Source organism: Brachionichthys hirsutus, chromosome 7, assembly GCF_040956055.1.
Source record: "Brachionichthys hirsutus isolate HB-005 chromosome 7, CSIRO-AGI_Bhir_v1, whole genome shotgun sequence".
Taxonomy (NCBI): Eukaryota; Metazoa; Chordata; class Actinopteri; order Lophiiformes; family Brachionichthyidae; genus Brachionichthys; species Brachionichthys hirsutus.
In genome coordinates, this window is record NC_090903.1 from 8,008,268 (window position 1) to 8,036,002 (window position 27,735).

At 46.6% G+C, this 27,735-nt stretch overlaps 1 protein-coding gene across 1 annotated transcript in view; it reads left to right on the top strand.

The window, feature by feature from the left end:
* Window positions 1-27,735, top strand: part of LOC137896253 (slit homolog 1 protein-like) — a 72,291-nt gene that overhangs the window by 41,291 nt on the left and 3,265 nt on the right. The window contains exons 5-31 of the mRNA XM_068741788.1: window positions 1,064-1,135; window positions 1,711-1,782; window positions 2,642-2,713; window positions 3,458-3,621; window positions 7,333-7,480; window positions 11,354-11,425; window positions 13,831-13,902; window positions 13,991-14,062; window positions 14,319-14,462; window positions 15,077-15,240; window positions 16,162-16,185; window positions 18,537-18,681; window positions 18,851-18,925; window positions 19,006-19,149; window positions 19,232-19,375; window positions 19,471-19,637; window positions 20,280-20,412; window positions 21,560-21,628; window positions 21,713-21,784; window positions 21,897-21,968; window positions 25,382-25,453; window positions 26,486-26,649; window positions 26,729-26,853; window positions 26,940-27,037; window positions 27,116-27,255; window positions 27,344-27,437; window positions 27,551-27,688. Of these exons, the coding sequence (XP_068597889.1) occupies window positions 1,064-1,135; window positions 1,711-1,782; window positions 2,642-2,713; window positions 3,458-3,621; window positions 7,333-7,480; window positions 11,354-11,425; window positions 13,831-13,902; window positions 13,991-14,062; window positions 14,319-14,462; window positions 15,077-15,240; window positions 16,162-16,185; window positions 18,537-18,681; window positions 18,851-18,925; window positions 19,006-19,149; window positions 19,232-19,375; window positions 19,471-19,637; window positions 20,280-20,412; window positions 21,560-21,628; window positions 21,713-21,784; window positions 21,897-21,968; window positions 25,382-25,453; window positions 26,486-26,649; window positions 26,729-26,853; window positions 26,940-27,037; window positions 27,116-27,255; window positions 27,344-27,437; window positions 27,551-27,688 (2,928 nt within the window). The remainder of the gene's footprint in view (window positions 1-1,063; window positions 1,136-1,710; window positions 1,783-2,641; window positions 2,714-3,457; window positions 3,622-7,332; window positions 7,481-11,353; window positions 11,426-13,830; window positions 13,903-13,990; window positions 14,063-14,318; window positions 14,463-15,076; window positions 15,241-16,161; window positions 16,186-18,536; window positions 18,682-18,850; window positions 18,926-19,005; window positions 19,150-19,231; window positions 19,376-19,470; window positions 19,638-20,279; window positions 20,413-21,559; window positions 21,629-21,712; window positions 21,785-21,896; window positions 21,969-25,381; window positions 25,454-26,485; window positions 26,650-26,728; window positions 26,854-26,939; window positions 27,038-27,115; window positions 27,256-27,343; window positions 27,438-27,550; window positions 27,689-27,735) is intronic.

Consider the following 27,735-nt stretch of genomic DNA (forward strand, 5'->3'; position numbering starts at 1 on the left):
GGCGTGCCGTTTTAATTTCTTCTGCCCCATAAAGGCACAACCACCCATTCAGTAGATGGATTGCGCAACACAACCACTGGTGTGTTTCGCTCCCCTCCTTTCAATCCCATTTGAAATAATTGTGCGCCTGAACTCTGTATCAAGGAAAGCTCTGAGATGAAAATGATCCAAGACAGCTCGCTGGGAATTTTAACATGCACCCCGTAGGGTTACGGCGGGCGTGGTGACATGTAGGCATCATGAGAATATGTGTTATTTATACAGTAAATAATTACAAATCAACTACGCCTTATAGAGAGCCGTGTGTCGTGTAGATTTACAGACTTCAGCTTCTCTGTGGGCAACTGTAAGTACTCTGTTTATGTCAGAGCAGTGTGTGTGTGTGTGTGTGTGTGTGGAAGGTGGGCAGAGCCTTTCTGAATGAAGTTAGCTCACCATTTAAATGGTGAACAAAAGCCTCTGCTAATTAAAACTATGGCTACTTGTGTTTCCGTCACTCTCCTTCGCTCCTTTCTCCCTGACCCTTTCCTCTTAGACTTACTTTCCGTACATATGCACTTTTCAAAGGCCTAATTTATGCCCACCGTTAAACGCTGGACACACACACACACACACACACATACAGCCTAATGCTGAATGATAATGTCCTTTGTGCTGCGGTGTCTAAATGAATCCAACCCACGGGAATCAGCAAAGACCCGTCATTGGTCTTGGCTTGTTTGGTCTGAGAGTTGGGAGTGAGTTGGTCCAGATCATTGTGGAAGCTGAGAGAGGATATTTTGGTCTGAGTGAATGCAGAATAATGCAATAATGCAGCTACTATAAAATAATCTTTCCATTGTGGCGAGTGCGACATGCAGTTCTACACCTCGGGGGGCTTGGCATTAGATCTGAGCACACGGCTTCCGTTAGCTTTCTGCCCTGCACTGATGTGTGTGGTTAAAAGAGGGTGCGTCGCTGCATCCAGTTTGAATTCTTCTGGTTGAAAAACATGCCTCAGACGCTGGAAACGCAAGGTTCACTTAGCTCATGCACAATTAATGCCTACTTATTTTCTCCACAGAGATGTGAGTGAGAACTTCATCCAGTCCATCCCCAGAAAAGCATTCAGAGGAGCTACAGACATCAAAAACCTGTGAGTAGCTCAGCCTATGCAGGATGAAGGAGGCACTTGCTGTTGCAATTACTGATTAATTATAATGAAAACATTGCTGCGCATAAATGCTCATTGCATATTCCCAGAGGCAAAATATATTTTAACAGGTTAGGTAATGGTTTTTAGCTCTGGTTAGGAATTGGGATATTTATAACTCGGGTAACTCGAGAAAATAAAAGTAGGAAGTTAAAGTGTGAGCTCTGTTCACCTCCAGCATAATTATAACCTGTTGTCGTCCTGTTTTCCATATCATCAGAGTGCCTCGGGCCATTTATGCCCAATCATAACGTTTTTCTATTACTATTCAAGGGCTTTGGTTGTGTTTTCTATTATGGTATACAAATGCTTACATCATACCAACATTCAAACATAGACAGATTTACCCTTCATCTCCTTTTGAGACTCTCGCTGTTACATTTGCTGGTGTGACCAATCCAGTATCATTTTACCATATTCCGTGTCAGTGTAATGGTTACCGTAGCGACGATTACATTATGTCTCTTGCTTGTGTCTCGCGTAACAAAGCCCCTGTCTTCCTCCTGTTTGCTCAACAGTCAGCTGGATAAGAACCACATCGGATGCATTGAAGATGGAGCCTTCAGAGCTCTGAGAGGCCTGGAGGTCCTGTAAGTATCTGAAACGTTGCTGTTCATCAGAAATCATGCTGAAACATCCCATTAAAGCACTCAGTCGTAGGAAGAAGTTGTCTTTGGCCTGCACACACATCGCGCAGACCTTTTAATTAGAATGGGCGGAGTTATTATGCCAAAATGTACCCCCAGTGGGTCTCATGAGGGTTCCTGCATCTGAAGGGCAAGCTCCATTAACTCATTGCTCCACACAGTTGACGGCAGCATTCCTCTCCTTCACCTTAAGCAATGCAGTCTAACAGTGCGGTCCGGCAGACAAAGGCAATTTGGCAGCTTTGATTTTCGACTATGAAAAATGGCATTCGTGTTTACGTGTTTCTGAGGCTTTTTTTGTGGGGGGGGGGGGTGAGGAGACAAAAAAAAAGCTATTATAAGCTGCTTTCACAGCATGGATGGATTGCAGATAGAGTGATAGAGTTGTCATAATGGTGCAATAAGGGATGGGGGTGTATGTATTGGTTTTCTGGGGGGAGGAGCAGGACAGGTTGTAGAGGGGGGAGGCAGGATGAAATACGGTCAAGGCCTATTAGGCTGATTGAAATGACCTGATTCTCTCACTGCAGCTGATGCCTGGGCTTCAAGGGAAGTCTGTGTGCTGCTGTGTTTTGAAATATAAGTTGGCCGCTCGAGCATTTGTGCTCATGTGTGCATTTTTACACACAACCATATTTGTGCATGGGAGGTGCTTCCCATCTGGGTGTAGTGAGGTGTGATGTTCCCAGTGGGGGTGCCACAAAGAGAGACGGGGAGAAAAGAGATGGGAGTGATTTTTAAAAGATGTGAGTGGAAGACGCTGGTCACAACACACCTGATGTTCACCCTGCTCTTTTCACAGAACGCTGAATAACAACAACATCAGCGGCATCCCTGTTTCCAGCTTCAACCACATGCCCAAACTACGAACCTTGTAAGTCACACCTATTCTACCACAAGGCTCTCTCCTTTTCTTGTCTTTAAAAAAAAATATTCCTTATGTAATAAATACAAAAACTGCTGAAGTCCCATAAGATCTCAGAGTTGAAGATCCAGGCCGTTGAGAGGCCGCCTTACCCAGAGAGTACCGTAGAACAGTCTGTAGCGATGCCAGGGGCCATTATCCCCTGCATCTAAAGCACACAACAACAACAACAACAACAACAACAACTGGCCCAGATAGACACAAATAGCTCGAAGCCTATTGTGTGTGATTACTATATCTAGAGTTAAGTAGAAATTAAAATAATTATGCCTGCTGGAACACAGAGTCATGACTCCATGTGGCCACACTTATTGTGGTGGCTTTTTGGGCTTCTTCACTCCCAGTGGGGTTTTTGCTATGTAGCTTTTCTGTTTGCGTGTGCACGACTTGTTTGTGCACATGGGCCTGCAAAGTGAGGGCCACTGCACCACAGCAAGAGTTATTCTGGCCAGCGCGGCGTTCCCTGAATGCCGTGTGAGTATTGGGTTTAGGAAGCGTCCTTCTTTTCATAATGTCCCATTACAATCGTCCATGTAGTGTATCGTTCGGCACGTTTCACCACAGGTACTGGATTAAATGAGCTCTTGGCAGGAATAGCCATTTTTAATGCTGTTTGTGTGTCCAGCACAGGGTGTTTCAGATTTTAAAAATGCCAGAGGAAATCTTTAATTATTTTTTTCTTTCTTTGAACAGCCGTCTCCACTCTAACAACCTGAACTGCGATTGTCACCTGGCCTGGTTGGCCCAGTGGCTCAGACAAAGGCCAACCATCGGGCTGTTCACCCAGTGCACTTCCCCTTCAGAGCTCAGAGGACTCAACGTGGCAGAGGTGCAGAAACATGAGTTCAGCTGCTCGGGTAAGACGCTGGAGGACGGATACTGCACAAGCATTGCATTTCCTGATGTGTGTTTAGTCCTTTACATGTCAAAGCTGGTTTTAAAGAATAAAACAATAACACAAAGCATGCTGGAATGATCATAATTATATATGACAAAATCTCTTTGTTCTTGCTGGAAGATGTTGTCCTCCGGACACTTCTGCTATGTTTCGGTATCAGTATGTTCGCCTGGCAGTCGCCTGCCTGCCCCGCTGCCCCCGGGCAACCCCACGGAGCTGGCAGTGGTGCCAGGAAAACACCACAACATATTCAAACCGGTCTGTACCCACTGATGGCGGCAGCCCCCTCCTAGCGCCTTCCTCACCTCCGCACAAGGATTATTCGGACTTTGAACTCTCTATTTCTTGCTGTGTGTGCGTTTGTGCGTGTGTGTGTGTGTGTGTGTGTGTGTGTGTGTGAGAAAGAGCGAGAGAACACGTGGGTGTGGCATGGCGTACATCAGGGTTATCATATCAGGACAATGGAAAAACAGCATGAGAACCTCGGCTCCCCACAAGGCCATCTCAGTCTCCACACCAGCTGTGCGGGGTGTTTGTGTCTCCGTTGGTGCGTCTCTCTCTCTCCACGGGTTGAGATTTTTACGCAGCCATACACCGTCCGTGACAACACAGATCATTAACTATTCATTGCCCAGAAATAAACGCTCCAACCGTGGGAGTGAAACAATTCCTGTTATTAAAGGATAGCAGGAGTGTCAGAGGAAGTTTGGCGTCTGGTACGATGCAGAAACCAAAGTTGATTTTTCGCATGACCTGGAGTTGATATTAGCTTCCAGAATTTTAATGGTGCATGCTTTTTGTCAGAAAATTGTTGCAAGATAATGCAGGTTCCCAATAGTCATTCACGCTGTTTGGGCAAAACAAACAGACAACAGTATAAAATGAATATATTTGATGTGTTTCTGCTACTCCTAGTTATGAATCAACGCAAACATGTGCACACTAAAACACATACTCCTGGTTTCCTCTTGAGTGGATGACTGACCAGGAGTTGAACTCCCAGTGCAGGACTCATTAGGGACTGGTTCAATGGCACATGCATATACTTCATCTTCTTTTGTGTGCGTGTGTGTCTGTTTTGAATGTCGAGCGCTTTGGGTTTGTGTGTATTTAGTTTTTGCTGTGACCAGGCCAGGCCACCTGCGGGGGATTTGGGGCAGGGTGGCGCTGTGCTGCGAGAGAAGAAGAGGGAAAAGAGTGCTGCAGTGTGTTATGAGACACAACATTGCGGCTTACTGACCTCCACTCCCAGCGTCGAGCTGGAAAGCCTCGTGGCATTTTTGTCAGTAATGAGCACCGTAATGTATTTTCTGTGCCACTCCTACTCGTATCTTTTTCCAGGTTGTTGTTTTTTGTTTATCTAAAAACCCCATTAAAGTTTTATAATCCAGAATTTATCAAGTGCTTATTATTTTTTATCAAAAAAAAGCAACACATTTTTGCTTCCATGCAAAATAAATCCTTCTGAAATTTGGGCATTAAAACCAGACTGCAGGGCAAACGCATCTCATTGGGTTTAAACAGAAATGTTTTTTATTTTTTATCTCTAACTTCACTACATTAATACTCAATTTCAAACCATGTTCAATTGTTCATGTGATATTCTCATTACAAAATGAGCTTCTTTATTCCTAAAAGGTTTAAGGTGTAAGCAGAGTTAGTCTTTGCGATCATTTATATTTCTTAGGTTCCTGTGAGATAAAATTATCATCATTTCTACTCATTAGTTTAGATTAGAGAGTGTCTAACTGGTCTCTGCTGGAATATTAACTAACAGAATATTTGCATTTGAACCTCTTGATCATTTACATGAGAGGTGAATAAAAATTAGAAGCTGTTTGTGTCAATTTTACTATTATATGACAGAAAATTACAACTTTTTGCAGTCATATAAAGAATATTAAATCTGTTGTGTTTGACATGGGTAATGGGCAATAAGGTGTAAAGTATTGAAAAATTAAGAAGAATGAGAGACACAACTATTGGGCTAAAAGGGAACAAGAAAGATTAGAAGAAGCAGGATGAAACATTTTGAAACGAGGAGAATAATGTGAGGATTTGTAAGGACGTGGATAAGAGCTAATGGGCTGGAGTGATTTTCATTGTCAGAGGTATAGAAGGGGGGGGGGGGGGGAGTAAAATGAGGGCACTGAGATGAAAGAGAGGGATCAAAAAAAGCAGCTGGTAGAGGAGAAAGTGTCAGAAAGGTGAAAACAAATAAAAAGGGAAATGGGAACGGGGTAGAGTGGAGCACCCGGCAGATGGGAAAATGATAACAAGACTAGGAGAAGCAGGGCTGAGCGAACGCACATCAAACGGCTCCGCCTCGAGTATACCTGTCGAGGAGCTGTCACTGTTAAGGCCACTCCAGCTGTGCTCTGCACTCCTTGTGCTCCCCGGCCTGTCAGATATGCCATGTTGGATCAGAAGGGAGTTCTTCTCCGCCCTACGCCTGATCCCTTATCTGTCAGAGCTCTTCCATCTGAGATCACAGAGCCTCAGATCAAGTCGGCTGAGCGCCATGTGCGAGAGTTGATTCACGCCCTTGATGCTTATTGGTTGTGTTCTCATGATTCCCAGATCGGTCGGAGCTTCTCGGCCTTTAAGGTAGATCCGCAGAGTTTGACCCTAAATGGTGTTTATTGGTCAAACGGTCCAGTAGCTTCATGTTCAAACACAATGCTTGGCATCAATCTTTCCTTTTAGGGAGTGGAGGATTGCGGACTGTTCTTTCTCTGTCTCCAACTTTCACCATCACTCACGCTGTCATCCTCCACGAGTCTTACCCCCCCCCCCCCCCCCCCCACACACACACACACTCCACCCTCTTGCCAACATTTTCCACAGAAGCAGAGCGATAGATAGCAGTGTAATCAAATATTCATGGTTTGGAACTCGAATTGGTAATGCTGTGTAAATGAGGCCATTTAAAAGTCTGTTTTATTCATTTTATCTAGGTTAGGCTTGCATACGCACACACACACACGCGCACACACGCACACACACACGCACCAAACACACCATACCAGCAGTGCAAGCACCCGCTCCTCACCATATCTTTGACAGTGCTGCAGCTATTCGAACAAGTACCTAGAGACAGTGTGATGGGTTGTGTGTTCTGTATGCAAATTGAAAAGTTAGAGTGTTTTAGAACAAATGGAAGTGAACAAGAAGGAGTGTAAAGCTGAATGTGCAGAAAGGCATCAATTCCACCGAGAACGCAGACTCAGGAAGAACATTTGCAGCAAGATCAATGGATGTTATTGGGAGGCCTTCAATTGGTGCTCTGACTCTATTATTCATGTCTGTCTTCTCTTCTCAATGTGCCGTGGCACTCCTTTGATAGATAACCTAGTTTCTCGCTCATTGATTCTCAAGGATGTTCGGCTTTACAGTAAAGTCGGGAGCAGGGTGTTTGATTCCTTCTGTCTCAATGTCAAAGCATCCCCGGGAATGTGTGTTTGTTGGGAATTCATTTTTATAAAGTCCAAAAATGGTTGATGTCGTTAACAGCAGTGGGAGAATGTGAGCTCAATGTAACAATTTCATTTTATAATCCGGTGTGAACCCAAGCTGGCCTGATTTAAGACCAATCACATCCACCTGTAGGAGGAATGTGGTTTCATCACGTCTCATCAGGTTTTTGTCTCCTTTCTGCTTTTCCCTTCAGGTCACCAGGAGTCTTCCAGCTTCCAGCCCTGCAGCGTCGGCGGGGGCTCTTGCCCCGCCATGTGCACCTGCAGCAACAACATCGTGGACTGCAGAGGGAAAGGCCTCACCGCCATCCCAGCTAACCTGCCGGACAGCATGGCCGAGATGTAAGCACTTTGTTTCATTCGTTCCTTGCATCTCTTCTATCGTAGTGTTAGGGTGATGGACTTCATAGAGAACATAAAAACACAAATATATTAACATTTACCATCAGAAACAAGATATCGCAGATAATGCCGTTGTTTTATTGTGATTGATCTCTATCTCTTGCACTATCAGCTCCAAATGATGGTGGAAACGAGGAACGACCGACTTCCATCTTTTAAATATTTTAAATATATTTACTGTTTAATTTCATACCTTATTAGCAAGGAAAACACGTGCACTACAACCGCCACACCATCTAATTATACTTTCCCAAATTCTGACAATTAAAATATTGATAAAAATAAAGATTAATTTAGATGTAAATGCTAATTGTACCCATCAAAGTTAACGTAAAGGTATCGGCTAGAATGGATATAATTTTAATTTGACTTACTGGAATATGAGTGGCAGATTTGCAGGAAAGAGAAAGCTGCCAGACATCCGCAGCAGGACATCTGCTTATGTGACACATGTGATTGTGTGTGCGTACGCCCATGCTGGGGCTTAACAACACTGAGAGGATCTCAGCCTGCATGTTTCATCTACATATGCTGTTGTAGCTCGCTTCACCCAGCAGGGAGGCGTCCATCCATCTGTGCGGTGACAGGAAACACATGCAGACTTTGAACGAGATGGAGAGCTGAGACGGCTGTGAACTGCATGAGAACGCTTTGCTAGCATCCCTCCCTCAGTTTATCAGTCCTCCAGCATCTGTCTGGGCATTAGATGTTTACGGGCCCGCAACTTATCTACCCTCTGTAATTCCCAGGAATGCGTAGCAAGTCTTTTCTCCCTTTATGCCTCTGGCTGAATTCTGCATGGCAGTAAAAGCGATGTACACAAAGGTGACAAAAGGGGATGATGAAGGGATGAAGCCAGCTTTCACATTGAGTGGTCTCCCAAGGAGCATTTGTGTGGTTAGGAGGACGTTTGTAGGTCTCCTCCCCATTGGGTCTGTTTATAAATACCCAGCTAGCGTGGAAGTCACAGATCTCATGTTCCCCAACAACCCTGACCCATTTATAGTGCTCAGTTCCTCATTTGGACAAGCAGTTCACACATCAATGCATTCTTGGCTAATTTAATGTCCGCCCGGAAAACATTCGGATATTTTTAAATCAATCTTGGTTGGTGGTTTGTAGACCTCCACACCATGCCTTCCAGTTATAATGTCCCAAAAGTGGAGAACCTTTTAGAGATCTATAAGTCCAATAAACAGCAAGCAGAACGAATGGGAGAACGATGGTTCTAGTCTACCATGCACTGGTTTTTATAGATGGTATATTTCCTGCACAACAGATGAGTAGAGTGTTTATGTCCTTCACATCCTATCGGCCCTCAACAATGACCTGCTAATAAACTCGATTATTGTTAAGGCGTGGTTAAATCCATGGACATTCCTCCTGCGCTGCCCATCAGAGGTTGTATTTCCCCCGATGCTCCATCTTCACTCTTTCTCCTCCAGTTTTTATTTCCTCGTCCTGCATTTGGAGGGGGGTGGGGGGGGGGGGTAAAAAGAAAAGTGAAAAGGGGAATTCCTCTAAGTAATTTAAACCAGCAGGTTTGATCTGAACTTGAAGTTCATTATAAAATCAGTTTAAATTACAGCAGAGCAGGCTGCTGGCTAATGCCTTGTTAATGAGGCACTCTGAAACTCACATGCACAAAAACATACACATGCTGCTCTCATTACGTACAAATCCGAGACCTGCAACCTCCCTTCCCCTCTCGCCCCTATCGGGCAGCGTTGCCTTTATGGTGATGGGGATGTGAGCTGGTTTCTGTACTCCTCTCTTGTGAGACCAGGCCCAGTTCACCCTCAATAGATTAGTATGCATCTCTGTCTGCAACTCAACTCTGCCATAGACATCCTCCCTACGTGTCTCTCACTGCTGCAATCCCGTCCATTTCTGACCCGCGCACACCCAAAGGTGTAATGCGTTTCACCCCTTAATGAAAAGCATGCTCAGGCCCTAATGAAAAGGATGAAGACAATTGATTGGCCCTACACAATCGCTAGCTCGCAGACTCAAACGCAAATGTCCAGCCTGATGAATTGGATGGGAATCATTGATTGTCTATTCGTAGGTGATTCTGTGAGATTGTTTGTTCTTCCTCTGCCACCCGGACAGACCGGCGCCTCTGGTGATTGGAGGGATGAAGTTGCTTGGACGTATTGATCTGTGAGGAGTGACGATGCAAAGGCTGGAACGTTGTCAGACAGCGTTCTCTGCTCTTGTCTGGCGTGGAGGCTTTAAGTGCTGGTTGTTAATGACACACAGCGTATAGACATGCACATACACAACCAGCACGGAAACATACACGCAAACAGACCAGTTTAGACCAGACTTGATGAGCAGAAGTGCTAAACAGTCTCTTGGCCCACCATGGTGTCACATGGGGAGGGCAGATGAACCGTATTGCTGTCACGCCGCTGTAAATCCACGGATGCTTTGGGACCTGCAGACGAAAACAGACAGAGAGAGCATGAACACCACAGGAATCTGTGGTCTGGGTTCATGGCTGTCCTTAAAATGCCGATTTGTCTCCTCTATCGTACCGCATAACGTACTCCACTTGTTTGAAGGGGAAAGACAGTTCATTGAAAAAGTTGGAAACTCAAAACACTTAAATGCCTGTGGCTGATGTCTAACAAAACATTCACCCCCATGTACAGGCATGAGCGCTCGATGCAGGAGGCCGAGGCACGCAGTAAATCTGAAACGTCTCTAACAGTATGATTAAATCCTGTGGACATGGCCCTGTGCAGAGAAATCACATACTCAAGGGGGCGATGTGTCAACAGCGTTCGTTTGCCAGCGAGTTTCACAGAGGATTAAATTCTTCTTATTTTGCTGTTGTGGCAAACAGCATTTTTTTAACACTCGGAAGCTGCAGGCCTGTTGCGTCTGTCCTGCGGCCAGTTCTTCTGCTGGTAGGACAACAAGACGCAGTCCCACAGCTGGCTCCATCTGGGCTCTGCTAAGCCTTAAGGACAGTTTTAAAAGCTGTGAAGTGACCTGCAGATAAACAGCCCTCTGGCCAGCTACACCACGGAGCAGGTCTGGGACTGAACTGGGACCTAAGTAGCAACCAGCTTCCCCCGAAAAACAGACACATGCCCGCACTAATGGGGTTTGGTAATGCCTGTTTGCCTTCGATCATCTGAGACTGATTCGACTGTGTGACTGCTCTGAACTCACTGGCCAGCTGCATGTTTGTGTGTATATTCATTTCATTCTTTTGACAGTGTTTAATGCCGAGGTTTAGTAGGACCTTGTTCATGTTACCGCCGCTCTCTGGCACGCAGGAAAAGTAAACTATGCCGAGCAATATTTCACCAGGCTGCAAAGGCTTCAGTGGACACTTTGCAGACAACCCAGACGATAAAGTTTAATTTCACAAGAACACGGTGAGATCATTATTGATTTCAGGATCTCATGCGAGAGCACGAGCGCTGGACACTGTAAATGTTATACCAAGAAGACATATTACTTGTAGTCGACCTTAACACCCTCCCGCAAACCGAGACTGAGCCGTTCCCCCCCCGGTCCTTTTCCACAGCACTTTAGTATTCAGAGTGTTTATTGGTTCTGAGGATGTTATGACTCCAACATGCCTGGGCCTATTACAGCTGGGGAACAGATATCCATTAATATAATCAGGCCAATCACTGAGGGTCAAAGGTAATGGGGGGGGGGGGGGGGGGATTGCTCAGCTCTGTTACTATGTAGAAGTCTAAAGTTTGGTTGGTTAACTGATGATATCCCCTCTCCTCGCTCCATCTTCTCTACTCTCTTCTTTTCTCCCCTCTTCTCTCCTCGCTTCTCCAGACGTCTGGAGCAGAATGGGATTAAGTCTGTTCCTCCTGGAGCCTTCTCGCCCTACAAGAAGCTGCGTAGGATGTAAGTACAGCAGTCGCATTCACCTCAGGGCTATAATAATACAGACGAGAGCAAGAAGTCTGGAAAAAAGAGGGCTGGAAAAAGATGCAGCTTGTTTTTCTCTCCCTCTCACTACACTCCTCAGTAGCGAGGAGTTTTTATTTTGTCTTCACCTAAAGAACACATTGTCATTCCTAAGCTTACAGTAGCATGGAAAACAACCTCTCCGATGCTACGTGAGAGTCATAACAGCTCTCGTCTTCCATTGCCGTGGGCCCTGCTCTTCCCCTGGCTCACGCTGTGTCCACTCTGTCGAGTCGGCAATCTGTAAACTGCGGCTGGAACGATAATGAGGGGAGGAGAGAGTGCGCTGGAATGAGGCTTTGCTCTCTGGGAGTGACCGGTGACACACTGGCAGAGGAGAGCCAGCGGTTTTTCACCCGTTGAACCAGCTGTGCGGTCACTCAGCCAGCACCACCAGCGAGCCAAACCCATAACTCCAACACCACCAGACCTGACCGACATAGCAGCAGGAAGACTCAGGAAGTCGGAGGTCGGGGAGTTTCTCTGCCCTCCTTAAAGGATTCCTCACTGTTTTATCATCCAACCCAAAGCACAGCTTGAATCTCGGTTGAGGTCGACACAGAGCAAGTTAACAGCCTGAAGCATCTGCTGTTTCTTTGTATCTTGAACTCAAAGTCCATCCATCCATTTTCTGTAGATGTTTATCCTCTCAGGGTCGATGGGGTACTGGACCCTATCCCATGAGACGCTGGCCAGAGGCAGAGGCAGAGGCGTACCCCGGAGAAGTCGGTTCCTAGCAGAGACAGTCAACCATGCGGTCAATTTACAGTCACTAAATCACTCATTTTGCTGGTTTATGGATTGTGGAAGGAAGAATTAGGGAACCGACACAGACATGAGAAGAACATGCAACATACAGAGGGGAACGTTCCAGGTTCTCGTGTGGATTAGAACCCAGGACCTTTCAGCAGTGCTGCTACCTTTGCCACCGACTGAAATCTTAAAATTTCAAGGGCAAAAAATGCTAAATCAGAAATAACGCCGATTCTTCTCAGTGGAAGAGCCACATTAACAAATGATCCATCAGATTGTAATCGTGCCGACCGACCAAAGTGACTAACTGAGCCTTCACATGGGAGGATATGCAGGAAAACATCATGTATTTATTATTAAATAAATTTGTTATTGAATATGTCATCAAATATGTGGCTTTCAAACTTGAAAAACAATAACAAGAGCAAAATGCACTCTGATCAACATAAACTAAGTCTTAATGATTCATTAATCAAGTATGAGCTTTGTAGAGTCAATCAAGCTCATCGAGATTTTACATTTACCGAAATTCTTAAAAGAAACTTTGAAGAAAAACTCTTTTTTTTTAAGAAAAAAACCCTCTGAAGAGACCTGTTTTTTTTAGAGGACATGCACCAACCAGACTTCATAGATCATAGTTGAGTATAATGCAATGTTACCAAAATAGGAGTCATACATGGCTCCAGCTCACATGTGTTTACTTGTGTGTTTGTGGTGTGCAGCTATGTCTGCGATGCATCCCCTGACCCTGTGTGTGCGCAACCACGCACGCATTCTCTTCCACCTTGCACCAGTTTGGATAACCTATCCGTGAAGCGCTCCCTGAGACGGGGAGTGCAGCGGCTTTCACACGCAAACACACCAGTGTCTGCGTTTACAGACACACACCAGTGCATATTTTGGCTCCTTCACCACGTTTTTACTTCCAGAAATCCTCAGTCCTTGGCAAGAAGACAAATGGATACTTATTTAACTGTGACCCCCAAATGAGAAAATACCCCTCTTCTTCACCACATGATGATTTTCCTTCAAAGGTATCCAGTCGACTGGAGTTCAGGCCACATACTCCATTAGCTCTCTCCCTGCTTTCTGTCCCGCTGTTCCTCATTTACAGTTGCATTTATTCACTCAGACGTGGACACATAAACACACAGACACACAGGCTTAGTGGTAATCCTGCGGGGAGAGGCCTGTGGATCCTATTAACAATGACTATATGCAGATAAATTCTACTCTATTTTGCTTTGGATTTCAGCCCTGCACCCTGTTTCTACTCACACACTCAAACCATGATAACACAGAGACCGCTGATAGGCCACAAATAACACAAATAAATGGTTTGATTGGCTATAGGACCCCCAGCCCGCTCCATATCCTGAAACCCATTGCAAGAATGCATTATCGAATTCATCAACATCTATAAGGCACGCTACATTTTAGTTCTTTTTTTCAGCAAAAATCTGGGGGCATTGAACCCACCCCACTGTCCTTTGAGGATGCGACACACATGTCGGTGGCCAAAGCCTCCAAAAGGAAAGAAACCTTTTCTCCTAATTATTTGACCTTCGTCTTCTTCTTCTTCAATGCAGAGACCTGAGCAACAACCAAATCTCAGAGATAGCTCCTGATGCCTTCCAGAGCCTGCGCTCCCTCAACTCCCTGTAAGTGGCCCCTGCATTTATGCATCCGTCTACGCATGAATAACGAGTTGATTGCCATCTAATGTAAGCCCGTGTTGTGAATTCTCAGCGTCCTGTATGGAAATAAGATCACCGACCTGCCTAAAGGCGTGTTTGATGGCCTCTACGCCCTGCAACTGCTGTAAGCAGAGCACACACACACCGCTGACACACCGCACACAGAGACTGAATAAGGGGGGGGGGGGGTCGTAACCTTCAAATAAACTTTGTACCAGTGCATAGTTTTCTAGATGGAATGCATAATGAATGAATGCATAAAGAAACTTTGACAGGCTGCTTCCTTCTCTGTTTTCCTCTGTCCCACCTGCTTCCTCCCTTCCTCTATATCCCTTGCCCCCCTCCCCCCCCCCCCCCCCCCCCCTCCCCCCTACTCTCAGGTTGCTGAATGCCAATAAGATTCACTGCGTTCGTGCCAACGCCTTCCAGGACCTGCAGAATCTTTCGTTGCTCTCGCTCTATGACAACAAGATCAAAACCCTCGCCAAGGGCACCTTCACTTCACTACGAGCAATACAGACCCTGTGAGTCACACACACACCCACACACACACACACACACATTATTGTGTTGCCTTACACACTCTGACACACACTAAAAGCAGCTTCCGTAAAACACAGACTGGTTTACTGATTGGCTTGTGTAATAGCACAGGAATGGGATCATGTCATGAGGAGAGTAACATTATCATCCACACACACACACACACACACTTCTGCAACAGCACACATTGGCAATTCACACACAGTATGAAACACAAGAAACACTATCCCAGCAGTAACCCCACCTTGATGAGGTGTTGTGGGTGTAGTTTTGTTGGTCTTTGTATTGGCTTGCAGTGAAAGTCTGAGGCACACCTAATGAATGTCAACCCCTGTTTATAGATAATTAGAAACATTTGAGTCACAATGTTTCAAGGAACATCAGACACAAATAGTCATTTTGTGACATTATGTAAGTTTTACTTCCTTCCCACTAGTATTATTAGTACTCTCATAGCACCTGAGAAGCTACAGTTGGGCGGACTGCTGCTGCTGCTGTCTAATGAATACAGCTTGTGCTTTTTAATCCATCAGTTGTTTCACTCTCAGCCTTTCTTCCCTCTCACTTCCCATCTACTTCTCTTACCCTTTCCCAGCCACCTGGCCCAGAACCCATTCATATGCGACTGTAATCTGAAGTGGCTGGCAGACTATCTGCGCTCCAACCCCATCGAGACCAGCGGCGCCCGCTGTGCCAGCCCTCGCCGCCTCGCCAACAAGCGCATTGGACAGATCAAGAGCAAGAAATTCCGCTGCTCCGGTAAACCGGTGGCTCAACATCACTGTCTCCAGAATTGGTTCTCTCTCTCTCTCTTTCTCTGGTTCTCCGTCTGTCGGAAAGGCTTTGTTGTTTTTATCTGCCTTACTCTTACCTTCTCTCTTCCTCTCTGCTGCAAGAGGTGACTCATGCTGCAGCTACTGAACAATCATTCCTGGAAAGGGGTTTTATTTAGCCTGCATCAGGGCTCCTGCCCCCCCAATCAATATCTCCCCAAATGAACTTGGGGCCAAGGAGAGAGGGATCATTTATTGTTTCTCCATTTCCCCTTAATATTACCATATTGTGAGTCTGGTTTCACGTTCAAGCCGCAGTGGGCTGAGATCACCAGGCGAGGCTCTAGTTTCTGTCCATGCCGCTGCCAGCCTCGGGCTCATCGCCCTCCATCTCCATCTCCTCCTGCCCACTCATCACTCGGTGCATGCTAGGCTCAGGTTTCCGTCAGCCCTCCACTGCTCTGCGTTGCACTAGCCAGGCCTGACCATCCACGCGCCCGCCACCCTGTGCCCACTATTGTGTTTATGCACTGTGCTGTGCAGTCCTGAGGTTTCACACTTCTTTATGGAGTGAAGAAGGGAGTCCATGTGTTTTTCTCTTTCTTTTTCCGATTCTTTGCTTTTTTGCCCTCTCTCTTTTCTCATTCTTTCTCATTGTCTCCCTCTTTCTTTCATGTCACTCTTCCTTAGCAGCAGCCAAATATTTTACCACCTTCTAGCATCATTACAAGTGTCTCCACATTGCCATATGCAGAGATAGTCCTGGGCTTCTCTGTTTAGCTGTCATACACTGTGAGTTCTGCCTTGTCATATATAAGCTTTATATATGACGCGTAGCATCACCACCGCTATGCATTCCAGACCTGTATCAATGACATCCACCCCCTCTTTCTTTTCTCCATCACAGCCAAAGAGCAGTACTTCATCCCAGGTGAGTGGGAAAATGTTCACACCTTCCACTGTCATCTTTTTATTTTTCCTGATCCACCAGCAGCCTCGTGGCACCCATAAACCTTTTCTATTACTCGCAGTTCATTTAAATAAAATTCTCACTCTGGGTAAAGAATCATTTCAGTTTACCACAGTGCTGTCTAGGCTGTCATAGTCTGAGGATAATGCAGCTTTTAGGCAATTGTTGCAGCACTTCTGATCATTTTTGTTTGTGCTTCCAAAACTTTGAAATACCAAAATTGTCAATCTTTTTTTCTAAATGATGGATGAATGAACTTCAAACAAAATGGTCTGCAGCGAAAAAACATGGAGCATTCAGGTGTGAACGAGATAGACATATATCTGCACAAGATCGTATGTGCGTGCAACCAGCTAATTGGACACACGCACAAACATATGAGTGTCTGTTCCTCCTCATTTCTGATTTCCCAGCAGTCTCAGCAGATAGAGTTAAAGGGAAGTGAGTCTTTGCTTTGGCGTGAGCACAGACACTCACCAAGAGGGGGAGAAAAGGAGAGGGAGTGTGTGTGTGCTTTCTATCAGAGAAAGCTAAAGATAATAAAGCCCACCAGAGGACCCAGATTCCTATCAGAGGGCGTTTCCTGAAATCTTAACAAGAGCACTTACAAGAAATAAACTAGGATGAGCAGTGATGTGTGCGGCACTCCTTTTACGTAGGTGTGTGTGTGTAGGTGTAGGTGTGTGTGCGCGTGTGTAAATTAATGTGCAGTTGTGTGCTGAGATGAGATAAAGCTTGACAATGGCTTAGATAACAAATGGGAGTACTGTGTTAGCAGGAGAAAGATCAAAAGCAAATGGGATTAATAGGAATTTCACCCTCCCTGAATGATAACAGTAAAAGCCTCCAGAATGCACATATCATGCACTCCACGCACAAATGTACTAATGGCGTGAGAATTCCGTACTGCATTGGCACTGAGGAAGCAAGTTGCAGGGAATTATGAGAACTTCTGCAGCTCCAGCGATGAGTCAGAGAAGGAAAAACCTCAAATCGCTCCTGTGTTTTCTCCAGTTTTGTCAAATCTTCTCAGTAAAACTGTCACCGTCGTGCTCTTTTGACGACTCATGACTCATGATTCTCCTCTGGTTCCTCCACATCCTCAGGATCAAAGTGCTGTGCTGAACTTTCATTGCTTCCTCTGCAGCAGGAAATGCTTTTTCCTGTTGTCTGGCCTGGCAAGGGGAACGTTCCTTAATGACCTGCATTACTGTGTCTGTCCGCACCGGCCGCCGAGCTGAGACGGGGCACAGCCGCAGGAAAAGACTTTGGACAGGCAGTTAGAGGAAGGTGTTTCTGCACATGCAATTCACTCTTTCCAATTCCAACTTTATTCTAATAAAGTCAGGGATGAAGGTTTGGGGTTAGGTTATGGTTTCAAATGAAGCTCCATTTATTTAGACAGATTTTTGATACTCAACTTTTGGATTCAGTCCCGGCTGTTTGAGGTTTTCCTGCTCATGAGTGCGGTGCGGGTGTCCCACGTTGTCCCGTTGACGTAATCTCTGGACTTAAAGTAGGGAGGTGCGCCATTGAGAGCATGCAAAAGGGAACGGGGCACAAAACGATATCCTAACGGTAAACTTGGAACACTGAATGGAACACATGCACACAGCACGCACACACATAGACATACATAGACACAGAACACACAGTTCTGAGTGGATCCCAGGGCTGTTCCATTATTGAGTAGCTGTGATGTAACTGGTAGCATGCTTTTTGGCACGTAACATCTATTTATAGACAGGGGAGGTGCAGGAAAACGTCCCACTCTCCCTTCATTCTTTCTTTTCCACCTTCAGGACAGGTTGCACCTCCAGTCTCCTTTCATTTATCGCTCATCTGTACCTTCATGTCCCCATTTCTATGTCTCCTCACCTCCACCTGTCTGTCGACTTCATGTGCATCATCCCAGCCACCTTCCACCATCCCACCCCCCCTCTCTCTCCCCTGGGTGCTCCGCTTCACTGAAGCAGGAAGTCCAAATCCCTTTGGTATCCCTATCTCAGTCTCCCCTGCTACTGTTCTTTTCACCCCACTGCTCCTGCTCAATCACCTCCATAAAATAACTTGTCCTTCAATTCCCTCTCTCATTCATCGCTCACCTATGGATAGCAAGAAAGTGCAGGATGTTCGTCAGTGCGTTTAAGGTTACAGATCATGTAGGTAATCCGCCTTTAGTGTCGCTACAGGACAGGCGATTCACACACAGCCTGTGGAAGGAGTGTGTGCATGACCAGGAGTGTCATGGGAAATAAGACTGAAGTGATTTTGTGTTGTAAGAGTATATGTTTGCACTTTTTCCTGTTCAGGTACAGAGGATGCACGTCTGAATAATGCCTGTAACAGCGATCCAGTGTGTCCTCCCAAGTGCCGCTGTGAGTCCAACGTGGTGGACTGCTCCAACCTGAAGCTCAACAAGGTCCCCGAGCACATCCCTGCATCCACCAGCGAACTGTAAGGAAGGAGCAAAACATGTCTTTAGTTTAAAAAAAAAAAGAGACAGAGAGAGCAGAGTACTGAGATGTAACCCTGGATTTAATACTCCCATCGAATATTTAAAGGGAGCTTAAAATATTCGTGGACGTGTTTGCATCGTTAAAGCTTTTCACCTTTTCCTTTCTAGCCGCCTTAATAACAATGAGATCACCACTCTGGAGGCAACGGGAGTTTTTAAAACTCTTTCCCAGCTAAAGAAAATGTGAGTGAAACGTCTTTGATTTTCACAAAATTACGTCACATGTGCTTTTCTGACATGTTTTTTTTTTTTTTTTTTTACAGTAATCTCAGCAACAACAAGATCACGGAGGTTGAAGACGGGGCATTTGAAGGTGCGTCATCTGTCATCGAGCTTCACCTGACAGCCAATCAGATCGACTCGGTCCGGAGCGGGATGTTCCGTGGCCTTGATGGACTCCGTATGCTGTGAGTGTCGCAAGTTGTTGCTATTATTGACATTAAAGATAATACTTCAGACTTACAGGTCCGTGTTTTGTTTTGTCTGTAGGATGCTGAGGAACAACAAGATCAGCTGCGTCCACAACGACAGCTTCACAGGGCTGCACAACGTCCGTCTGCTGTCTCTGTACGACAACCAGCTGACCACGATTGCCCCGGGAGCCTTTGACACTCTGCAGACCCTCTCAACCCTGTGCGAGCCCGGCTTCCTCGCCACCTTCAATCATTCGTTTCATGTTTCAGTGCTCTTACGACCCCACTAACGCTCGCTCACGCCCCCCCCCCCAGAAACCTGTTGGCCAACTCCTTTAACTGTGACTGCCGACTGGCGTGGCTCGGCGATTGGCTCAGGAGTCGTAAGATCGTGACGGGCAACCCTCGCTGCCAGCGTCCTGGTTTCCTGAAGGAGATCCCTCTGCAGGATGTGGCTCTGCCTGACTTCCGCTGCGAGGAAGGTAGGTTGTCTGCTTAGACCACGTCTGAAGTTTATTTTGCAGCTTCCCCACGTTAAATGAAGCGATCTGTCTCTTGGAAGGGAGGCGAGCATCGTCGGTTCAGCGATCGACCGCCACCGCGTATGAAACTAACAGTCTGCACCTGACTGATGAAGACTTTCATCGTGTTCTTCCGTGCTATACATTATGAGTCAGAGCTGCTTAAAGTGTCTGAGATCATCTTAACTCATGACCGCCATTGTGCAACGCTTTTGTTTACTGAATAGATTGCTACTCAGCACTTCTAAGCTGCTGGTCGATGCCAGGCTGAGTGAAGTCATCGAGCTGTTTGCCTTATTGACCGGTCAGCCTATTTGCACCTGAATGAATGCTAGACTTGTCTTCAGGCCTTGGACAGCTTCCATTCTTTGCTCCTGCTGATCAATAATACATTAGTGAGGCTCCTCTTGCTCTCTGTCCTATTTTACTTCCTCTTTTTTATTGTCCCAAGGCCTCACCTCCAGCTATAAAGATTGTGCCGTTTTAAGATGCTCTTTTTACCAAAGACAACCGCTTCTTCTTTGAGCTGCTCTCCGTATCTTTCCTACCTTGGTCATTCTTCATTTCTCCCCCTCTCTGTATCTCCTCTGTTTTTCCCCCCAGGCCAAGAGGAGTCGAGCTGTGTGCCCAGACCCCAGTGTCCCAGTGAATGCACGTGCCTGGAGACGGTGGTGCGATGCAGTAACAAGCACCTCCACTCACTGCCCAAGGGCATCCCCAGAAATGTGACTGAACTGTGAGTCACTTAGCAATAATGGCGCCAAAAGCATTTACGTCTTATCAGTCGTTCCAGGTGTTATTGTTTCTGCGTCGAGCTTTGATGGAGGCAGGTTTGGAAAGGAACCCATAGGAGACACTTTTAATTAAGCAACAAGGAGCCTGGGAGGTATGAGACAGATAAGAGTTGTTTGAAACGGTGGAGGCAAAGAAAACAGACCTCATTTGGAAATGGGGAAAGGAATCAATAAACCTTGCAGTTATTCTCTCAGACATTCTTCTTCTGTGTTCCCTGCAGCCCTCAGGGCTAGAAGTGATGTCACTCTCACACTCAGAGCCAAGGATATGCAGACGTGTGTGTGTGTGTGTGTGTGAGCACATATTTGCGTCAGGGCCAAAAGGCTGTCCACAGGAGCAAAGGGGAGCAAGAGGACATTTTAATGAGCAGTTTTCAATGGCGATGGGAGGGAATGGAATGGAATAGGTCTGGAACTTTCCAATACTACTTCAAGAGGTCTAAACTAACTTAACACACTCACACACTCTCTCTCTCACACACACACACGTTCACTATGCGAGCCTGAAGGCCCGTCATTGTCCCAGCAGGTGTGACCAGGTGTGCCCCTCTGTTCAGTGCTTTCATCTAATCATCTGAAGAGTTTGTTACTCCATTATTATCCCAAGTGTCCTCTGCACCGTCATTACCTATCATTACCTCTGAACCCAAAGGCCCCCCCTAAATAACTAGCACCCCCTCCCCCAGCACAGCTAACAACAATGGCTGGAGAAAGCCCCTGCAGCAGCCCTCACAGAGACCGGGGCCTTACAGCAGCTCTTTGTCAAGGCGACAGCCCTCTGGTAACATTTTGTGTTACCAGTCAGAGGGGCGGCTGCACCGCTTCAGGCATGATGTCAGCACAGTGGCCTGTGCACGCATCAGACATGTGCACGAATGCACACGCTAGTGTGCCTCGGGAAAACATTGCGGTGCATTTGAGAATAAACTGCAAAAGGAATTCATTTTTCAGGATTTTATTTGAGATAGTAAATACATTAAGAGTCTCATGGTTGTCATGGTTGCATCACGCGAGCGTCCTCGAGGTTTCAGGGTTGACGATTGGCTCCTCTATCTCATGATGGATCTGTTGTGTCTCTGTTGTGTTCAGGTACCTGGATGGAAACCAGTTCAGCGTTGTGCCAAGGGAACTGTCTGGCTACAAATACCTTCAGCTAGTGTAAGTTGTTTTCTGTCTGTGTCCTGAAGCTCACACCGTGCAGACCAGCAGAGTAAACCCGCGTCATTTTCACTTTCCCTTCAGAGACCTGAGCAACAACAAGATCAACTCTCTGACCAACTCGTCTTTCTCTAACATGAGCCAGCTGACTACCCTGTAAGTCTTGATCCGTGTTAGAGCTGCAATTTCATTCAAGTGTTAACGTCCTGATGGAAACGGTCACATTTTCTATGCGTGTTTTCCGCATGTGCGTATTTTCTTATTACAGAATCCTGAGCTACAACACGTTGCGCTGCATCCCCAAAATGGCCTTCAGCGGACTCCACTCTCTGCGGCTGCTGTGAGTTTATTTTAGATTTTAAACGCATGATATTTATGTGTGTATTCACTTTAGTGAGCCAGACTAGAGTCTATTTTAAACACAAAATGTATCTTGCCAGCGCCAGTTTCTGTTATTTCCCATGCGAATCATGTGTTTTAAATACTTACTTGTTGTCTATTTTAATACTGCACTTAAATCACAATCTTCCTTTGAAATAATTGGAGTTACTTTGAAAAAGTAAGAAGAGGGATGCTTTCAGATTCATCATTAAGGAGGATATTCTTTACAACTTGTGACTTTGATTGACTCAAGAGGCCTGGAACAGTCTGAAGGGTTGTGACGGCTCAGGAATCAGCACGCATGCAACCTGCCGTGACGATTCAGCGGCCGCTCGTCTTCAAACATCTGCCTGCTCACCTCTAATCACCCCGAGCTCATCGTTAGGGCCAAACACGCGCTCCCACAGCCCACTGTACAAAATCACGCTGACGCTGATCACCAGAGAACGTTTTGCACCGCTATCCGTAATGGTTTCGACTCTGCCTCCTGCCTTTGACTGTGCACTCTCGGTGACCATTGGCTCTCCGTGGATGAATCGGTCTGCTAAATAACTGAGATGTAGAATGTAAATGTGTCCGACGGATAGATGACGAAACTAAACCGGTCTTTGGACGAGCATCCAAAGATACAGCAGCTGGATGCCCAACGCGTTAACTCAAATGAACAGTTTAGTCCTGGAACACAAACCAGGCCGGCAGCACTCCTTATGAAATGATCTATGCGTGTGTGTGTGTGCATGCATGCGCTCATAGCTAAGATGCTTGTCATCTACTGGCTTGGTGCCTGTTGGTATGTGTGTGGGAGCACACAATCAGCCCTCCATGTGTGCTCATAGCAGGCTGACAACAAAGCCTGTTTTTAACGGCGGGGTTTGACTACAGTTCTGATCGTTGCAAGGCACAAAGCCTAAGAGCCCCCTTTAGCGCCGAATGAGCGCGAAGCTCGGCCGTCATTAACTGATGCCACCTCTCTAGGCCCGGCGCGATGCTTTGATCTCTATTGAAGCTGCGTCCGCTGTTCCTGCTCTCACTCGCTCCCGCCAGCTTCACTTCTAAAACGTTCCCTGTGTTCATGCGCTTGACGCCATGTGAGGCCCTCTTACAGCTTACTGACACACACCACACAGGCTTGGAACAATACACAAGCTCTCACACACACACACACACGTACGGAATGTCTGCGCTACGTTAGCGTCAGGCGGGACGCCGACCGGAGCAGAAAACTTTGATGTCTTTATTACTGCTGCGATCAATCATCGGGTCTCCCAATGAATGTCAGTTGGTCCATTTGTGCCACTGAACCTCACACTTAACCATGATAAGCCTGGTATTTTGATACAAATAAAGTGTTTTAAGTTGTTTCCATGGAAACGTGGCTATTTTATATCTTGGCATATTATACACTGCAGCTTCACCAATGTTTCTGCTCTTTTCACCGATTTTGCAAACTGGGCCTTTTTATATTTGCCATTTTTTTACTAGTTTTAATTTGTGTGGTTTCTGTGGAAATATGTTGTTTTCGTAGACTCTGGTGGGCAAATGATTCATTACCGATGTTTACAGACAAATGAACCACAATCATTGGCCATTGTGCCATTTAAATCATTCAGATTTGTCTACACATTCTTAAAATTATTTTATTGATATGTTTTTAATGGGATTCAGTAGATTACATCTAAAAAACAACACACACTATTTCAGGCACATCCAAAACTCAATAGATGAGTTTAAGACCACACACCAGATTCAAAGTTAAATGTGCGTTGCAGAAGCCGATGAGGAGTGAGGCGCTCTCGCCGCGCTGAGGTGCCAGCGCCTTTACAAAGCTGCACCTTTGGCTTTACAGAGTAGTAAACTGGAGGAGAATCATTAACGCTCAGGGCTTCAAACGGATCAGGGATCCTAGCCTGGCATAGATGTGGTGTGTTTGGTACACGTGTGTGTGTGTGTGAGTGTGTGTCCTTGTGGTTTGAGCTGCAGATGAATAAGATGCTAATTGGCCTGCTGGGTATTAGGTGTGAGGTGAGTGAGCTGAGAGAACACTAGGGCGTGGCACGCCAGGGTTTGGGTGGAAGGAGCGAGAAAAGAAAGTGAAGCCTGCAACAGATGAATGTCAGAGTCTCTCTGCATGAGAGCTGAAGTGAATCACGTAAGGACTCCCAGTCACAAAACAAAGTTAACCGGTTGCAGGTGAACAAATCTGTGTGAAAATTGTTCGACGGACGGCCTTTTGCTAGTCCAGAAACATCAAATGCAATAAGAAATAAGTTCCCATAGGTGAGACGGAGCGCAGTAACAACATGCAGCTGCAGAAAGGGAGAGCAAAAAGACACAGAGAGAAACTAAGAGGACGTTAGTACGAGAGTGGATCAGGTTTCTTCCTGGAGACTCGGCGACTCCGTTCTCCCATACGATCTCTGCTTGGCTGGCACTCCGCGTCTGGCTTCGTGCCCTCACTATCCTGACTGTTCTCGTGCTACCGCAGCGCGACTGCCCCCCCCACACTAATAAGCACCCCCCCCCCCCCCCTGCACGCAGGTCAATCAGCTCGTTGTCTCAGACAGTTGCTTTGTCTATTATCACTTTCATTCTCCAGCATGGCTCTGTGTCCCGACATTGACCAGACTTGCTGTCTGTCCTCCTTTCACGTGACTCTCTCAGAGCGCCGCTGCAATTTACACATCATAATAAGAAAGAAACTGGGTTTCGAGTTTGTTTGCTCTGTATTTAATTCCTCTTCATCCAGACACACACTGCAGACGTGTCATGTATTGGTCCTGTGGACTGAACTGCGGTAACATTAGCCTGCAGTTAGCTGAGGGCCGGAGGTGGTAATGACTGACCCCCCCCATTACAGAAGCCATCAGTCATCCGGCTGGCTTGTCATCCCATGTAAGGCCCGGGGAACACCAAGGGAAAATAATTATCTATAGTACAGTTCATGTGCACACAAATATTAATCCCCAGGACATGAATAAATCTGCACATCTGTGCACATAGTCACGCTGATGTTTTCCACTGTCCTGCATGTGGGTCAGTCCTGTTACCCCTCTGGACACTTGTTTGCCCTGCCAGCCAGACGGCAGAGAAACTTGACACCGGCCTTTTCCAGACTCACTGAGCCTCACGTCTTCGCCAGCTGCCCAAGATTTAACCGCAAATACCAGCCACCTTCCACCCCATGCAATACTCATACATCCCTCGGCATCGTTCCTGTTGGGCCTGCCTTTAGCTGTCCAAACAGCAGCCCGTGTTTATTTAAGTTATGGATTAATGAGCCAGTCAGGGTCTTGAGGATTGATTCATTTGTAATGTATAAAAAGATTGCAGATACGCAATGATATCTAAGAGGATCCTTTTCTCATCCCTAAGGTCTCTCCATGGCAATGAAATCTCGGAGCTTCCTGATGGCATCTTCAACGACGTGGCCTCGCTCTCCCATCTGTGAGTACCGATGCTTGATCACTCACGGCTGTAGCCCACGCGACACCGTCCCCACTGACTAAACACGTGGACACAAATATTTGCAGGCACAGAGGGGGTCTGGTCAGGCAGCCAGAGTGTGGCTCACAGTGGCCCGTTTGTAGTCCTCTCTGGTGGGCTTCGTATGAGCCAAGGCCCCCTTCAATCAGCCGTGATCCTGCGGTTAAAGGGAACACACAGGGCCTTCTACTGTCTCATCTCCCTGTCAGATCTCTGAAATACACACACACTAGCGCACACACATTCTCCATGGTCTGCGGACTTTAGTGTTTGTTTTTGTATGTCTGTAATTTTGCGTGTGTGTCGCAGAGCCGCTGTGCGGCTGTGGTGAAACCACACAGAAGTGTGTTTCCAGAGTGCCCTCTGCCATCGAGCCGAGATATTCACATCATCCCTTGACGTCCACAGATCAATAGAGCTATCGCTGTCAGACGTGGATCGCATGTAAGGAGGGTGGAGAGAATTAAACAAAGGCATTATTGGGAGTCGAGGCTGAATTAAAAACAGGGTGGAGGGACAGAAGCGAGGGAGGAGGGCAGGCATTGATTCGCCATCGCAGTCAAGTGGTTTGCATGTTAGCAGATGTCAGGTGTCAGCTATTGGCTTTGGCCTGAAAGATGAGCCCGTGTTCCACAGTAATGGAACGGCATCGATTCAGGAGTGTTTGTGCGTCCACTTGGAGGACAGAGCGGCGTTGATTCATGGCCACCGTGACGGAGGCGGGTACGAGAGCATTCTGTTTAAGACCCGGCCGATAATCGAGAGGCTCTTCTCCAGGCGATGTAAAGCACGAAGTGGTAGAATTAAACTTTGCCAAGAAAACCAGTTGGAAGAGTTCAGTGAATTGGGATTGCCGTGCTTTTTGTTTTTTAGGAGTGTAGAGGCATCTGCTGGTGATGGATGGTACTGCAGTGGCGTAGCCTGAATTTGTGACTGAAATAAATGAGACGTTATAGAACAAAGCTGGTGATGAAGTTCTCTCTGCTCCGTCAGTGCGATTGGTGCCAACCCCTTGTACTGTGACTGCCGCCTTCGCTGGCTGTCCGACTGGGTGAAAACCGGCTACAAAGAGCCCGGCATCGCTCGCTGTGCCAGCCCACACGGCATGGAGGGCAAGCTGCTGCTCACCACGCCTGCAAAGAAGTTTGAATGCACAGGTGAGCCCATTGTGTTGAAAATGTGTAAATGTAGCATTAGAATCTGTATAGAATTAATTTTATGGTGGCATTTCCATAGGAGATGTGGACACTACAGTGCTGGCCAAGTGTAACCCCTGTCTGTCCAGTCCCTGCTTGAACCAAGGCATCTGTCACGGCGACCTGACAGAGATCTACAGGTGCAGCTGCCCCCCAGGATTCAAGGTTAGAACTTATCTAAGAACACCCACCCTGTGTGGTCTCTTAGCGTGCATCATTTATAGCAAACACGAACATGACCTCTGTCTCAGGGCAAGAGCTGTGAGACGGCTCTGAACGCCTGCGTGAGTAACCCGTGTGCCAATGGAGGGACCTGCCGAGTGAATGACGAAGAGGAGGGAGAATACAGGTGAGGAAGACGGGGAATCGGAGCAACGAAGGTGTGACATGCAGAACTTGGCATGATGAAGTATTTGCGTTGTCACAGTTGCGTGTGTCCACCGGGCTTTGAGGGCTCCACTTGCCAAACCGACAGCGACGACTGCGAAGACAACGACTGCGAGAACGGAGCAACGTGCATGGACGGAGCCAAAAACTACACTTGTTTTTGTCCCCCCTACTATACAGGTCGGCTAATTGACTCATCAGCAAAATATAAACGTTTTGACAAATGGGTTGGATCCGTGTCGTTTAATAATGTTTTGTTTCCGTGTAGGGGAAATGTGCGAGGAGATGCAGGATGTGTGCGCCCCCGGTCGAAGCCCCTGCCAACATCAGTCTACCTGCCTCATCACCGCCGTTGGACCCAAGTAAGTGTCGGCTGCCACCAACGTCTGATACAGACTACGCCGTTGCACACAGACTTCAGAGCAGTCTGCCGGTTGTGCCATCTTGACCTCAGTATTGTGTTGCTGTGTTGCAGGTGTGTGTGTTCTCCTGGTTATGTTGGTGATGACTGCAGCTTGAATTATAATGACTGTGAGGAGCATCGCTGTCAGAACGGGGCTCGGTGTAGGGATGAGCTGAACGGATACTCCTGCGTCTGTCCTGAAGGATACAGGTGAGAAGAGCTTTTTCTTTTTAAGGTCCTCTTATTTCCCTGTTCTA